At 50.1% G+C, this 15,077-nt stretch overlaps 1 protein-coding gene across 4 annotated transcripts; it reads right to left on the minus strand.

The window, feature by feature from the left end:
- Nucleotides 1-1,332: 1,332 nt before the first annotated feature.
- On the minus strand, nucleotides 1,333-14,796 carry PLAUR (plasminogen activator, urokinase receptor). 4 transcript variants are annotated; one of them, XM_032839112.1, is made up of 8 exons: nucleotides 14,661-14,793; nucleotides 13,043-13,153; nucleotides 11,813-11,956; nucleotides 5,712-5,870; nucleotides 4,977-5,111; nucleotides 3,504-3,650; nucleotides 2,253-2,380; nucleotides 1,341-2,219 (listed from the first exon to the last, which is right to left on the minus strand). In XM_032839112.1, exons 1-8 carry the CDS (start codon nucleotides 14,716-14,718, stop codon nucleotides 2,133-2,135), a joined length of 969 nt encoding a protein of 322 aa, XP_032695003.1. In that variant the 5' UTR covers nucleotides 14,719-14,793; the 3' UTR covers nucleotides 1,341-2,132. The 4 variants fall into 4 exon arrangements, with proteins under 4 accessions (XP_032695006.1, XP_032695005.1, XP_032695002.1 ...); XM_032839114.1 differs by having other exon boundaries at nucleotides 1,337-2,380; nucleotides 5,712-5,804; nucleotides 14,661-14,794; XM_032839111.1 differs by having other exon boundaries at nucleotides 1,339-2,380.
- Nucleotides 14,797-15,077: the final 281 nt, after the last annotated feature.

Below are 15,077 nucleotides of genomic sequence, written 5' to 3' on the forward strand. Positions count from 1 at the left end.
AGCAAGGCACAGCAGGATCAGTGCATTATCTATTCCACAATGGACCCCGGCCCAAGGCGGGGCTGGAACAGCTGGAGGTGGGTGGGATGGTTCATAGGGGGCCATACTGAAACCTTGGCTCTGGCTGCTGTCTGATGTTGTGGAATGAATTCTGCCCCCCGCCATACATTGAAGTTCTAACCCCCAGGACCTATGAATGTGAGCTTATTTGGAAATAGGGTCTTTGCGGATGAGATTAAGATGAGGTCACCCTGGATTAGGGCGGGTCCCTAAATCCAATGTGTGATGTCCTTATAAGGACAGGGAGAGATTTGGAGCCACACAGCGGGATTCACTGAGAAGAAGGCCACATGAGGACAGAGGCAGAGATTGGAGTTGCGTGGCTGCAAGCCCAGAAACACCAAGAATTGTCAGCAACCCCCAGAAGCCAGGACGAGGCCAGGAAGGATCCTTCCCCCAGCAACTTCGGAAAGAGCATGGCACTGCCAACATCTTGATTTCAGTTTCTAGCATCCAGAACTCTGAGCGAATACATTTCTGTTGCCGGAAGCCCCCCAGTATGAAAGTTGGTAGTGACTATGGTGGTCCCGGGAAACTGAAGACAGCCAGGCTTCCCGACGCTCCTGTGTGTTACATCTGGTGGGGGTGTGACGTCTAGGGCCGCCCCTTCACCCACTTGTCTGGTGTCTGGGCTGAGATGGATGGAACATCTGGGGCTCTCTCCCCACGTGGCATCCATGCATGAGTAGCGTGGGCGTCCCCAGAGCACGACAGTCTCTCCGCGCAGGATTGTGACATGGCAGCTGGCTTCCCCAGAGCCAGTTTCTTAAAGCCTCCTGGAACATGCCATGGCATAACTTCCACCACATTCTATTGGTCAAAGCAGTCCCAGAGCCACTCACGTTCAAGAAATAGAGACACTGAGCCCACCTCTTGAAGCGCCGTGGTGACCCTCCGTGTTAATGTGATTTGAGGAGGTCTTAAAAAGAAACCCTGTCCCTTGCCTGCCCCCAAATACCATGGAAGATGTCTTATCCTTTTCTTCATTAGCCATAGGGTCCTGGGGAACATAATTTTGTCTCTTTGGGCTTGCCTCAGCAAATCAGAGGAAACATGAATTCTTCAATATTGTGCCCCAAGAGTGTCATGGAAATGAGAGTTGTCTTTTTTATTTAAAAATTTTTTAAAGATTTTATTTTATTTATTTGACAGACAGAAATCACAAGTAGGCAGAGAGAGAGAGAGGAGGAAGCAGGCTCCCCGCTGAGCAGAGAGCCCGATGCGGGGCTCGATCCCAGGACTCCAGGATGATGACCTGAGCCGAAGGCAAGCCTTTAACCCACTGAGCCACCTAGGTGCCCCAGAGAGTTGTCTTTTTCTCAGTCAGTCTGAAGGCATCCTAGGACAAAGAGCCCTGCCTTTATCTCCTGCCAGGGCAGTCATCAGGGGAAAGGTAGTCCTGATTCCTCAGTGGAGGGCCCCTAGGGAGTTCTGGCCATTAGATTATCCCTCCCATTCATCTGAGGGTCTCAGAGCCCCTTAGGAAATGCAGATGCCTCTCCCTGGAACAACGGAGCAGTCTTGACCTTTGGAGTTTGGGAGGAGAGACAGGAAGGTTAGTGCTTGGATGAGTGAGTTGGATCCCAGAAACAGATGTGGAGGTAGCTTAGGATGGAAGCCCATGGACAACTGCTTCCAAGGCTGGGGCCCTAAATGCTGGGGTCCTACAATGTGACTCCTAATTCCAGGAGCTAGATGAAAGATGCCCCCCCATTCATCCTCCCAAAGAGAGATGCTACAGAGTAGAGAAGATAAGGCCTTCCTCAGTTCACTGGTACAAAAATCTTTATTTAAGTATAAAATATTAAATAAAACAAATATTAATTAATAATAACAACAATGGTACAACAACGCTAACATAACAAGACCTCTCCTGCTGGCCTGCAGTCTTTCTCCAGCTTTTCTCCTCTGGTTCTCCAACTCTGTGAGACAGCTAGGAAAACTGAGACCCAGAGAGGGCAGTACACTGGCCTGAGGTCACACAGCAAGTCTAAAGGGCTGGGAGCTGAGGGGAGGGCAAAGGGCTCCCCTGGATCCAGCCAGGGTAGGGGGAGTGTATGAGGGGGTCAGGTCTAGAGAAGAGTGCCTCCCCATAGTCTGGCGGTTATAAGCAGGGTGGTGGTGAGGCTGAGGTGGGCAGGACCAGGCCGGGGGGCACCACCCATGCGGGGCTGGTGATCCCGGACCGGGTGGTTACAACCGGTTCCAGTACAGCAGGAGACGTTGAGATGGGTCAGGCTGAAGGCTTCAGCCACATGGAGACTCTGGCACCACGAGGGGGTCGCGCAGCCTCGTACTGTGTAGATCGGGTTGCCCAGCCCTGAGGAGAGAGAAGACTGCTTGAGACTCCCAGCTCCTGGGGCTGGGTCTGCAGTGCTCAGTGGGTGACCTGCCACCTGGTGGTGGATGCTACCTGAAGAAAGCAGCAGTTTCAAGTGCGGTCCCCCAGACCCTTCTTGGGGGAACCCAGAAGAAGTCAAAATAATTCTAATAATGCTAAAGCATCATTCGACTTTTCCACTCGTGTGAGTGTACAGTGGGGGGTTTTCCAGAAACCCTGGGACATGTGAGTTTGCAGCCGATATGAGGATCCAGCTGTCTTCTATTAAGCCAGACGTGAAAGAGATTTGCAAAATGGTAGAACAACGCCAGTCTTCTTGTTAAATGTTTTCATTTTGGAAAATGTCATTTTTTTAAGTAAAAAATATGTTCATATAGAATGAGGTTTTATTTTATATTTTTATTTTAAATCAATTTATTTTAGAATAAATTAATAGGGGCGCCTGGGTGGATCGGTCTGTTAAGTGTCCAACTCTTGGTTATGGTCTCAGGGTCATGAGATCAAGCCACGAGTACGGCTTCACGCTGAAGCCTGCTTAAGATTCTCTCTCTCCTACCCCCCATCTCCCCAAAAAAAAGAAAAAGAAAAGATTCCCTCTCCCCATCCCCCACTCAGGGGGTCTCCCACTTTCTAAAAACATAAATAACAAATAAATAATTTACATCTCTTAAAATATCTCAGTTTTAACTTCTAATGCAGTAACTATCTATAGCTATAACTGACACAAGTAATAATTTTTAAGAGCATGAAGGAATTTCTGGATGAAAAAGTTTGAGAACCACTGGAACAGAGAGACCGGCCCAGTATGGGCCAGGATGGAAGCCCGCCATAGACACAGGAAGTCCCACCCCCTTGTGGGAAGTCCCACCCCCTCGTGGGAAGTCCCACCCCCTCGTGGAAGTCCCACCCCCCAGAGAAGTCCACATTTCTGTGGCAGGAATGCCCGTTTCTTAACGAAGTCCCAATTCCTGAGGACACTTTGCACCCTCTTGAAGAAAGTCCTACCTTCTCCACAGGTAGACCCAGCTCCATGAAGTCCGCCTGTGGCCCACAACCCTCCCCGGCAACAAGCATCCTCTCCCAGCCTCCTAGAAGGGCTCACCATTAGTGCCCGTGGCTTCCAGACATTGATTCATGGGGCCTTGGCAGGCGGTCAGGGAAGTCTCCTCCGACGAACATCCATGGGTGCTGTTTCCCTCACAGCTGTAACACTGGAGACCATTCAGAGGCAGGTTTTGAAGCTCCACGACTTGGGAGAAGACAAGTGACACACAAATCAAGGAAATTAGTATGGGGGTGTGGGCAGGTAGGGTGGGAGGCAGGTCCTACCTCCCCTAGAACTGTCAACTCGCAGCCTGAGATGTCATGGCGCCACCTTGTGGTCAGGCATTGGAACAGCACTCTTTTGGTGGGGGGGGGCTTTTTTTTTTTTTTTTAAGCTTTTATTTATTTGAGATCTATCTCAAATAGAGTGGGAGAGAGAGCACAAACCGGGGCGTAGAAGGAGAGGGAGAAGCAGACTCCCGCTGAGAAAGGAGCCAGATGCGGGACTCAATCCCAGGACCCGAAGGTCATGACCTGAGCCAAAGGCAGATGATTGACTGACTGAGCCACCCAGGCGCCCCTTCTGGGGGATTCTTTATTGTACCTGTGAGAGAAATCCCACCTCACCGCCCCTCCTGAGCCCCTATCTGATCCTATGTGGCAAGCAGCTGTGGAAGACGAAACCGTCCCTGCCCTACAGCACTTACCACTTAGAGCTACACTGTCCAACGTGGTAGCCACTAGGCACTGTGGAGGTTTACATTTATGCTGAAATGAATTTGTATTCACGAAAACTCAAAATTCAGTTCACATTTCAAGTGCTCAATAGCCATATGAGTCAGTGGCTACCATATTGGACAGTATGGATAGAGAATATTTCTATCACCGTGGAAAGTTCCATTGGACAGTATTGGTTTATAGAGACAGAATAACACAAAGGAGTGAGATTATAGTGGAGGGGAGGGACAAGGGATGTTTCCCTGCAGACGGTACTTTAAAGCTGAGACCTAACGAATGAGAAGCAGCCAGCCAGGTAAACTCTTGGGGAAGATGTGTTCCTGGTGAAGGGTACTGATTGTGCAAAGGCCATGAGGCAGGATGGAGTTTGGCAGTTGCAGAAACTCAGTGTAGACCACAAGACAGACAGATGTCAGATTACATAAGGCCTGGGATGGTCTTTGGATTTTATTCTGAGAGCAAGGAAGGGTTGCTGGAGTGCCTGAAGAAGGAGAGTGACGTGCTCTGGTTTACATTTGTAAGAAGTCACTCTTGCTGTGCTGAGCACTGGCTGTAGGAGGCAGGCGTGGAAATGGGGACCGGTGGCATGGACTATGAGCGTGAAAGGATTCAAGGAAGTATAAAGCATGGGTCTTTGGTAAAGGTTGGATGGGCACATCGAATTTCCACAGAAGCCTTCTTTGAGGAGGGGTTTTCACAGGAGACAGACACCTAGAGAGGAGGGGCCGCAGCCCGGGTACACCTCCCTGCCCTGACCCCAGGTCATACACTGCGTGGGTCCCCTGCCCCTCACCTGAGCCCCCATTGCATTTGGTGGTGTTGCAGCACTGCAGGAAGTGGAAGGTGTGGTGGTTGTGAAAGCCGGTGGGGCCCGGGCAGCCCGGAAGGTTGCCACAGCCGCGGGTGTGGTGCTCATCCCTTGGACTGCCTGTGGGGGCCAGAGGAGAGAGGTCAGGTTGTTCAGGGGCTGAGACTGGCTTTGCCCACCACCACTGCAGTCATCTGTTCATTTCCTGCTTCACTGCTCATTATAGGACCTTCATTTCATTTGGGGCAGCCATATATCTAGGCCAAAAACAAACAAACAAAACAAAACAAAACAAAACACATTTTCCAGCTTCCATAGGTATAATCATGTGGCTAAGTTCTGGCCAATGTGATATAAATAGAAAGGTTTTATGGGACTTCAAGAAAGGAGAACCCTCACAAAAGGAGGGATATCTGTTTTTTATTCCTTTTCCTCTTTCTCCTTCCTGGAACTTGGACATGAGATTTGGAGCTCTGGCAGCCATGTTGGACTATGAGGCAATCTTCAGAATGGAAGCAATATACAAGATATGAGAAAGCATCTGGGTTCCTGGTGACTGTAGAATTGTCCTAGTGGCCCAGGACTTCCTATCACTAGACTTTTTGTGTGAGGGCCCTAACTTTCCACCTTTAAGTTCTTGTTATTCTGGGGTCATTGTTAAGGGCAGCCTTGGGGAGAAGCAATGCAGGGGGGAGGAGGTGCTGTGAGGTTGGAGCTCACCTTCCAGGCTCCGGTGGGTCACCACTTCCACACACTGTTCTGTAGGGCTGCGGCACTGTAGGCTCTGATCCCAGCCCCTCTCACAGCTCAGATCTGAGGAGGCGCAGGAAACACATTCGAGGTAACGGCTTCGGGTTCGGGGAAAGGTGGAAGTCCGACCTGTTTGGGGAGGGGCAGGAGGATGACTCCATGGGGAGAGTTCTGGAATTCTAGCTCCCTTGAAGACTCACCTTAGCATCAATTCCTCCTTATCTCACTTTTAGCCGATCATTCAAAGCCCTGCCCATCCCACCTTCTGAATCTTTCTAGCAGCATCCCCTCGTTTCCAGCCCCATGACCAGGTCAGAACTCCTTCAATACCAGGTTCCTCCCTGGCCTCCTGGTTTCCACCCTTGCCCCCCAGGCCTAACCAGTGCATCCCCAGATGGCCCTAGAAAGATGTTTCTTTTTCTTCTTCTTTTTTTTAAATTAACATATAATGTATTATTTGTTTCAGGGGTACAGGTCTGTGAATCATCAGCCTTACACAATTCACAGCGTTCACCATAGCACATGCCCTCCCCAGTGTCCATCCCCCAGCCACCCTATTCCTCCCACTACCTCTCCTCCAGCAACCCTCAGTTTGTTTCCTGAGATTAAGAGTCTCTTATGCTTATGGTTCATCTCCCTCTCTGGTTTCGTCTTGTTTCATTTTTCCCTCCCTTCCCCTATGATCCTCTGTCTTCTTTCCCAAATTCCTCATATCAGTGAGATCATATGATAATTGTCTTTCTCTGATTGACTTATTTCACTTAACATAATACCCTCTAGTTCCATCCATGTCGTTGCAAATGGCAAGATTTTGGTTTTTTGGTGGCTGCATAATATTCCATTGTGTGTGTGTGTATATATATATATATACACCACATCATCTTTATCCATTCATCTGTTGACGGATATCTAGGCTCTTAGAAGGATGTTTCTAATATTTAAATCTGGCCCTGCCTGTGCTCTGTTCAAAATCTCTCCGTGGCTCCCCAGTGCCCTCAGAATAAAATCCAAGCTACTCCATGTGGCATTCAAGGCCCACCAACCTCTGGGTCTGGGCCACTTCTCCTGCCTCATCTCCCTCCACTAGCCCCTCAGACTTTACCCCCTATGACTTCCCACAGCCCCTGAATGTGCATGTTGACTGGCATCCAGCCTTTCCTGGAATGCGCTCCCTTGCTCCCTTGGCTCCCTACTTTCCCCATCTGCTCCTACTAATTGTTCAGGCATCATCTCAAATCTCACCTCCTCTAAGAAGTCCTCCCTGACCTCCCAGACTGGATCAGTGTGCCCCTCAGGGCTCCCCAACTCCAGCCACACCCACTCTGGGTCATCCCTGTCTGCCTGGACTCTGAGCCCCAGGAGGTGGAGCCGGGGCTGTCCTGATCATTACTGTGTCCCAACACTACCCATCACAGGGCCAGAGCCAGAGAAGACATTCAGTAAATATTTGTTAAATAAGTGAATGAAGATTGTCTAAAACCCTGCTATTGTTCTCTGTGGTAGCCAACCTCTGAGACGGCCCCCGGTGACCCTCACTTCCTGGCACGCACGCACAAAGAATAGGGCTGACCTGTGTAATTAATGGGATACTGCGGAAATGATGGTGTATGACTCCTGCTCTAGGTCATAAAAGGCATCACAACTTCTTCCTGGCTCTCTCTTGGATTACTTGGTCTGGAGAGCGTCCAGCTGTCATGTGGCTAGAACATTCAAACACCCCATGGTGAGGTCTACGTGGCAAGGAACGAAGGCCTTTGTCCAAGCCACAGGAGGGGTCCATCCATGTGAGTAAAGCTCCCCTGGGAGCCTTGGGATGATGACAGCTCTGCTGGCGTCTTGACTGCAACCTCATGAAAGATCCAGAACCACCACCCTAAGTCACTTCCAGACTCTTCAGAATCTGACCGTCAGAAACTTTGTGAAATAATACCTGCTCATTTTTGTTTTTAAGATTTGGGACAATCTGTGATGAGGTGATAGGTAATTAATGCACTACCCAATGTGTCAAGGATCCAAGCCTGTCTTGATTAATCTGTGATCACACTGCCTCTCGCACCTCCTAGTCCAGGCCAAGGGGGTGAACTATTTTCCCCTGGAAACACTAGAGTCAGTTCCCTGGCCAGGCCTTGGCTCACTCAGACCATTCCGAAGCCTGGCACGCCCTCCCCTTCCTGACCCCAAATATCCAAGTTGAGTTGGGGCCAAGTCCTACATGAGAGAGAGGGCTTGTCTCAGCCACTCTCTCAGCTCAGGTCAGCTGCTGGAATTAGGCGAATCATTTACGCCCAAGGCCAAATCTTCCCCAACCCTAAAGAAAAATCATTAAAATGTCAACAACTCATGTCTTCTTACATGAACTTCCATGAAAAGGAAACACGGAGTGCCGTCACTGCCATTATACCATCCTTGGGTCCCCTCATGAATTCTACTTCTTATGCTGCTCTTCTAAATGTGGGTGATCCTCGGGGTTCTGTCTCAGGCCCTTTTCATTTCTCATGGAGCACATTCTCTCCCATGGGATGTTATCCATTGACATGGCTTCATTTCCACGCGTCGGCTGGAAACTCACTGCAGGCAGGACTTCTCTCTGAGCTCCACATCTGTACACCCACCTGCCTCTGGAGAGACCCCTGACCATCCCTCAAACACCTGCATCTCTACCTGCTCCAAAGGAAGCTCTCCATCTTCTCTAAACTAGTCCTTCTCTCCTCAATTCTATATCTGTCATGTGGTCCCATTCAGTCCCCCACAGCAGAAACCTGGCAGGTTCCTTGATCCTCCACGTCTAGGCACCATTCTGGAGACTTCTACTGCCTGTCTTCTAGTTCTCTAATCCTTTTGCCCCACTGCTTCTGGTCTCTAGGAAGCACATCTATCGAGTTCTTAATTCCAGTCACTATTCTGTGTTTCCTGTTTGACTCTTAAAACAAAAACAAAAACGGACTCCACATTTCTGCCAAAGTTTATCCTTTCCTCTATTTTTTTTGGACTATATGGATCATGGCTATTTTAAATTTCTCTGTCTAATAACTCCACTATCTGAATCATTCTAAGTCTGTTTCTACTGTTGGATTCGTCTCTAGGGGTTCTGTTAATTGGTCCTTTCAATTTTCTTTGGGGTACCTTGTAAGTTTTGACTAGATGCCAGATACCACAATGAAAATTTGGAAAGGCTCTAAATAATGTTATTTTCTTCCCAAGAAGGTTAGGTTTTCTTCTTGCTGAAGATGAGATGTAGGCATCTTTAGGGCGGGTCTCTTTCAGTTTTGCCCTTATGCCTAGGGTATGGTCTCAGAGGAAAGCTTGGTGTGGTTACCAAGTCCTCTCTCTCCAACCTGGCAACTTTGGTTTCCCCAGCATCATATGCCTGCTGGAATTCTTGTTCAGTTCTGTAGCTTCCCAGATACTATTTTCTGCTGAGTTTCTTGGAGTCCCACCCCGTGCACGTACAGCTTGCCAATGACTTAAAGGAAATCTGCAGATTTGGGGACTCCCTTTTCTGTGGTGCCATACGTTCCCGGACTCTACCTCTCATTTTCCAGACGCTCTGGCAGCCCTAGACTCTATCTAACCCCTGGCTTCTCTGTCTAGCAAAGATCTCTCTTATTTGGGTTTTATTTCCCCTTCACAGCGTGAATTGGAAAGTGCACTCCAGGATAAAGCCAGCTTTCTGCTTAACTCAATTTCTGTGCTTCCCTTATTTCAAAGATTGTAGCACCTCAAGTTTCTCGCTTCGTTAGCTGTTCTCCAGTGACCTCAAGTAATTGTTTATAACTTGTCCAGCTTTTCCGGCTGTCATTGGCAGTTTAGTCTGATACATGGGACTCCATCATGACCAGAGCTGCAAACCCACCCCCACGTCTAATCCATCACTAAGTCCTGCTCAAGCGTTCTTAAAATCCACCCACTTCTCTCCATGGGCCCGGCTGACATTCGAATGCAGTCACTCTCCTCTTCATCTGGACAACCTCACCACCTCCAAGTTGGACTGCCATCATCTAATTTCCCTCCATCATTCCTTTCCTCTGAGGGCAGAATAATTTGTTTAAAAATACAAATCTGATCACGACACTCTCTGCTTAAAACCCTTTTATGACCGGGGCACCTGGATGACTCAGTTGGTTGGGTGTCAGACTCTTGGTTTCGGCTCAGGTCATGATCTCATCATTGTGGGATCGAGCCTCCCCGCTCATCAACCCCTTTGGCTCCACATTCAGTGGGGAGTCTGCTTGAGCTTCTCTCTCTCCCTCTGCCCCTCCCCCTGCTCATGCGCACGCTCTCTCTCTCTCTCTCAAATAAATTTTTAAAAAATTCTTTAAAAAATCCCACAAACAAACAGGGGTGCCTGGGTGGCTCAGTTGGTTAAGCAGCTGCCTTTGGCTCAGGTCATGATCCCAGAGTCCTGGGATCGAGCCCTACATCTGGCTCTCTGCTCAGCGGGGAGCGTGCTTCTCCCTCTCCCTCTGCCTGCTGCTCTGCCTACTTGTGCTCTCTATCTCTTTGTCAAATAAATGAAAAAAAACAAAAAACAAAACTCTTGGGGCATCTTGGTGGCTCAGTCAGTTAAGTGTCCAACTCATAATTTTGGCTCAGGTCGTGATCTCGTGGGTCACGCTAACAAGCCCCACATCCGGCTCCTTGCTCAGTGGGGAGTCTGCCTGAGATTCTCTCCCTCTGCCCCTCTCCCCACTCTTTGTGTGCGTGCTCTCTCTCTCTCAAATAATTAAATCTAAAAAACAAAGAAAAACTCAACCCTTTTATGACCTCCCCCTGTTGCCCAGAGGGTCTATATTCCTCACCATAACCTGGAAAGCCCTGTGTAATGTGACCCTGCCGATTTCACCAGCTCCTCTGTTTTTTCTTTCCTCCAGCCATACCACTTTTGGCCACGTTTGGGCCTTGGTGTCCATTGCTTTTCCTCAAAAACTCTTTCCACTGTTTTTTTTTTTTGTTTTGTTTTTTTTTTTTTAACAGTCTGACTCCTGCTCTTTTCTCAAGATCCAGCTTATCTGTTGCTTCCTGGAGGAAAACTTCCTTGACCTGAGTCCGGTGTCTCTCCGAGGGTCCCACAGCCCCTACTCTTCATTCATGCCAGCCCTGATCACTCTGGCTGCCGTTTCCCTTATCTCAGTCCTGAAAATTCTGGACTGTACTTCTCGACCACAGCTCTGAGCCCTCTAAGACCCGAGGTCTCACGGTCCTGACCCTTCTGCTTCTGCTTCCCTATCCTCGCTCTGACTATAATCGGAGGAGTCACTATTGGGTGATGGGTCCATCACCCCCACTCACCCCACTGACTATAAGCCCATGGTAAGGCCCCAAAGCTGTCTTGGTCATTTCTGTATCCCCAGGATCACGTAAATACAGAATGTGATTTAACCAACGATCTCAGTTACCACAGGCGGGGTAAAAATGGCCTGAGAAATGGGGGCTGATATCACTTTACCACTTATTAAATTACTGAATTGACAGTGGCTGCCCCAAGCTTGGTAGTGGACCCCTGACCACTCCCAACTCTCTCTTTAGAGCCTTATGTCTCCAAGATCCATCAGCTAAAGAGGGGCTCCAGGAGTGTTCTGATTGGTCAATGCCTTGACTGATGTTGTTAAATCTTCTGAATATTATCTAGGATAAGAATTACTTAGACTCGATTATCAGTGCTTTCCTAAAGCACATCTAACAGAAAGCTGAAGCCACTGTCCCTTCTCTTGGCACTTCCTTAAAAATCAACATCTGAGTCAGTCTCCGCCAACAGACAGAGGAAAAGTCTGGGGTCAGCATGGATGAATGAGAAAGAGGGCCGACGTAGGTGGTCTGCTTACTGACGTCACTGGGACTGGCCTGGACTTAACCAACTTCCTTCCTCACCAGGCTCTGAAAGAGGAATCTGCACGCACGACCATGCAACACGGAGCCATGACTTCCCACACTCTCCTGCAGGAATTGGAGAACCTGAGCCTTTCTAAGTCTTTTTCTTAAATAGGCATTTGAGAGTCAGGGCTGGTGGGGATGGGATTAAGAAAATGACGGGTGATGGACGAGTCAGGGAAGATGAGAGCTGCCCAACTCACCAGGGCTGGGTCGGTTGCACAAGTCGGTAGCACAAAGGGCCTCCGTAAGAGTGATGATCTGCGTGCCTGTTCGATAGCTCATGGTCCTGTTGCTCTTCTCGGGGTGGGCACAGCCTCTTTCCACCACCTCCAGCTCTTCACCTCCTGGGAGGAATGCATCTTTGTCACCCCAAAGGCTCCCCTGGGCCCAAACAGCCTGACGCTCCCTGTCCTAAGGTCACCCACTTCCAGGGCTGATCCCTGCCAGGCCTCCTCTCTTGGGTCCAGCTGTCTCCCCTCCTCACTCTCCCACCACGGCGAGCCTGTTCTCTCTTAGTGATCGCACTATTGCCGAGGCTGTCTGGATCCATCTATCTCTCCCTCCCAGCTGAGTGATTTTAGCAGGGAGATCCCTCTAACAGGAATTTTCAAAGGTAAATATTACAGGCTTGCCAAAAAGCATAAGAGAATGATGCAATAAGTACTGTGCAATCATCACCAAATTTTATAAACTATTAGAAAATGTTGCTCTATTTGTTTCAGATATTTTTTTAAAGAATTTAAATTTAAAAGACAGAGTTAAAGCCTCCTGCTCACTCCCCCAAATCCCATTCCCCTTATGCCCTGTCCAGAAGCAACCACTGGTACTGGTAATTCTCACACTGGGTACATATAACAATGTATAATATTATTTATTTATACATTATTTATTGTATATTGTTATAAACTATAGTAAAAGGAATCATACCCTGAAACATGCTTTTTTCCCCCCTTTCAACCTGAATTTTTGAGATGTGTCCACTTGAATACCTACAGCTTAAGTTCCTTCATTTAAACTGCCGTGAGGCATTCCACTGTGTGATTACACCATAATGTTTCTCCTACACTGATGACTAACATGTATCACAAACATAACGGCCAAAAACATTCTTATACCTGTGTCTAAGGTTCTTCGGGGTTTCTTTTTCCTAGAAGTTGAACTGCCGCCTGGAGGGTATACTGATCGTTATCTGTACTAGATTTTGCTAAATTGCTCTGTGCGGTGGATGCACGAATTTATCCCCATTAACAGGGGCTGTAGCTCCAAATCCTCATCCATCCCAGCTTGTCAGATTTTCAAAAAAGCTTGTTTATCTGATGGGTATGAAAGAGGGTCCGTTTGTCTTTTTCTTTTGCATTTCCCTGATTGTTGGTGAAATAAGGTTTCTTGGTCGCTTGAGTTCCCTGTGGTGGTCTAGGTGGGGAGCTCACCTTCCCATATGCGCAAGGTCGTGGTCCGGCAGAGGTCCTGGCCATGGGCACACTCTTCCACCCGGCACTTCCCGGTCCTCCCACACAGCAGGCACTGCAGGCTCCAGGAGGCTGGGGGGTGGGGGCGGGGACAGGGAGGAGAGGAGAGATTGTTATAGCTTCCAGTGGGGTTCCCCACCCACTTCATGCCCCAGTATCAGGACCAAGTCTCCAGGCCTTGTGCATTCAGGTTCGTGCTCCACATTCTGTTCGCCCTTCGGTTCCAGCACCGGCTTTGGGTCAGCAGAACTTCCGGTCTATCTCTAACCTCACATTTTATCTATACCCCTACGCTAAAATTCTGTCTCCTCCCACAATCCTTCCCTGGCCCATCCTGAGTCCAATCCTCACCCTCTCTGTCCATCTGGATATTCTAGCCCAGCTCCAATTTACGTCCCTTCCCCCATTCCACCGGCCCTTGGTCTATCCTGCTTCGCAAGCTCTCCTAAGGGCGTTCTACCCTCACCTGATCTGCAGGTGATCTTTACCCCACTTCCTGGTGACCCCCACTGACTATACCCCCTATTAATGCCCCCAGACTCTACCCTTTTCCATAGCCTCTCCCCAACATTCTCTCCCCTCCCATTAGTCCAGGCCAAAGTTTTAACTTCACCCGTGAGGTCTCGGGAAGTTCTCACCCCAACTGCAGGAGCCTCCCCCAAGGTTCTCTCCCCGCCCACCAGCTCTTCGCGAGGTTCTAGCCCCGCCCACTAGCCCCTCCTGCGGTCGTAAATTTGCCCGCTACCCGCCCGCCCCCAGCACCTTTACCCGCCTCCCCGGCCTCCCCTGCTGGGGTCCATTCCCCACCCCAAATTCGCAGTCTTCTGGAGTCATTACTCAGTCTCCGCCGCGAAAGATCCGGAGACCGTTCCGGGTTATTCATGGTTGAGCCGTCCCGCAACCCCCTGTTCCCCGCCCCGCCCTGACTCAGTTCCTTCTCTGTTTCCTCTGGCTTTTCAACCCTCTCCCGCATGTTTCCCGGGAAAGGAGTTGAGCAGGTAGCTGGGGGATAGTGAAAGAAGGGTCCTCCAGGGACAAGGCCTGGATCCCCAGCCCCTTTTTCTGCGATGTTCCGCCTCTCCATTTAGATCTTTTGTAAAATGAGGCTCACTGCTCCCTGTCTTTCCAGGGGCTTGGTCGGTGCGGGGGGGCGGCGGGGAGCCCCGCGCGAGTGGAGAGAGCTGTGGGACACCCCCGCGAGGCCAGAATCCCACTTATTCCAGGACTGGATGGAGGTTACCTCTCTGAACCTGTTTCCTTCTCCGTGAAACAGGGTTGAAATGCTTCTGCCTGTCCAGTTTGAAATTGCAGGGAAGGGGCTTGGAGGAGCGCCCGAAATAAAGAGCGCACTCCGCGGCGGCTGCTGTTCAGTGCCTTCGCTCCACTCTTATTTCCTGAGCACCTACTGCTTGCCAGGTACTATGCTGTGTGGGGCTGCAGACCGCTGAAGGATCACTACGTGAGGGGGAGGGCTGGGGACTGAGCCCCCTCCTCCAACTCCGAGCCCCCCGCCCCTCCCCCTCTTCGCTGTGTTCAGGACCCAGTTCCCCACGCAGGTGTTTGGGTGTCCAGTCCCTACCTGGAACGCAGGTCTGAACCAAGAGCAGCAGCAGCGGCAGCAGCCTCGGGCGGCCCATGTCTGGCAGCAGATCCTGTCCGTGTGGCTCCCTGCACCTCTCAGTCTGGCCCGGGGAAGGAGACAGTTTTGTGCCCCCGGGGCTCCTCCCAGAGAGTTTGCGAAAGAGCGAGTCAGCCCTAGATGCGTGGGTGCTTCCACCTCCCCGCCCCTGACCCCTCCTCCTCAAAAACTTCCTTTGCCAGGGCGCGGCCAGGGGGGGGGGGGGGGGGGTTGGGTAGGCTCCGCTCTGACTCATGTGGCCGCTGTCAAAGCTGTCTCCAGGCTGCCAGGGTGCAAACTCAGTGGCCTTCCACAGCTCACTTCCCAGAGCTGGAGTCCCAGCCAGAGTCAGGGCCCGCTGAGAGACACCCTGCAACG

This window comes from Lontra canadensis, unplaced genomic scaffold (assembly GCF_010015895.1).
Source record: "Lontra canadensis isolate GAN:19392208 unplaced genomic scaffold, GSC_riverotter_1.0 scaffold107, whole genome shotgun sequence".
NCBI classification, from domain to species: Eukaryota; Metazoa; Chordata; class Mammalia; order Carnivora; family Mustelidae; genus Lontra; species Lontra canadensis.

Excerpts from the sequence above, each read along its gene's own strand:
- PLAUR (XM_032839111.1), bottom strand. The coding sequence starts at position 14,718 with ATGGGCCGCCCGAGGCTGCTGCCGCTGCTGCTGCTCTTGGTTCAGACC. Across the intron at positions 11,957-13,042 it reads GACCTTGCGCATATGGGAAG|GAGGTGAAGAGCTGGAGGTG; the intron begins GTGAGCTCCCCA and ends CATTCCTCCCAG. Across the intron at positions 2,381-3,503 it reads GGAAGCCACGGGCACTAATG|GGCTGGGCAACCCGATCTAC; the intron begins GTGAGCCCTTCT and ends CTCTCTCCTCAG.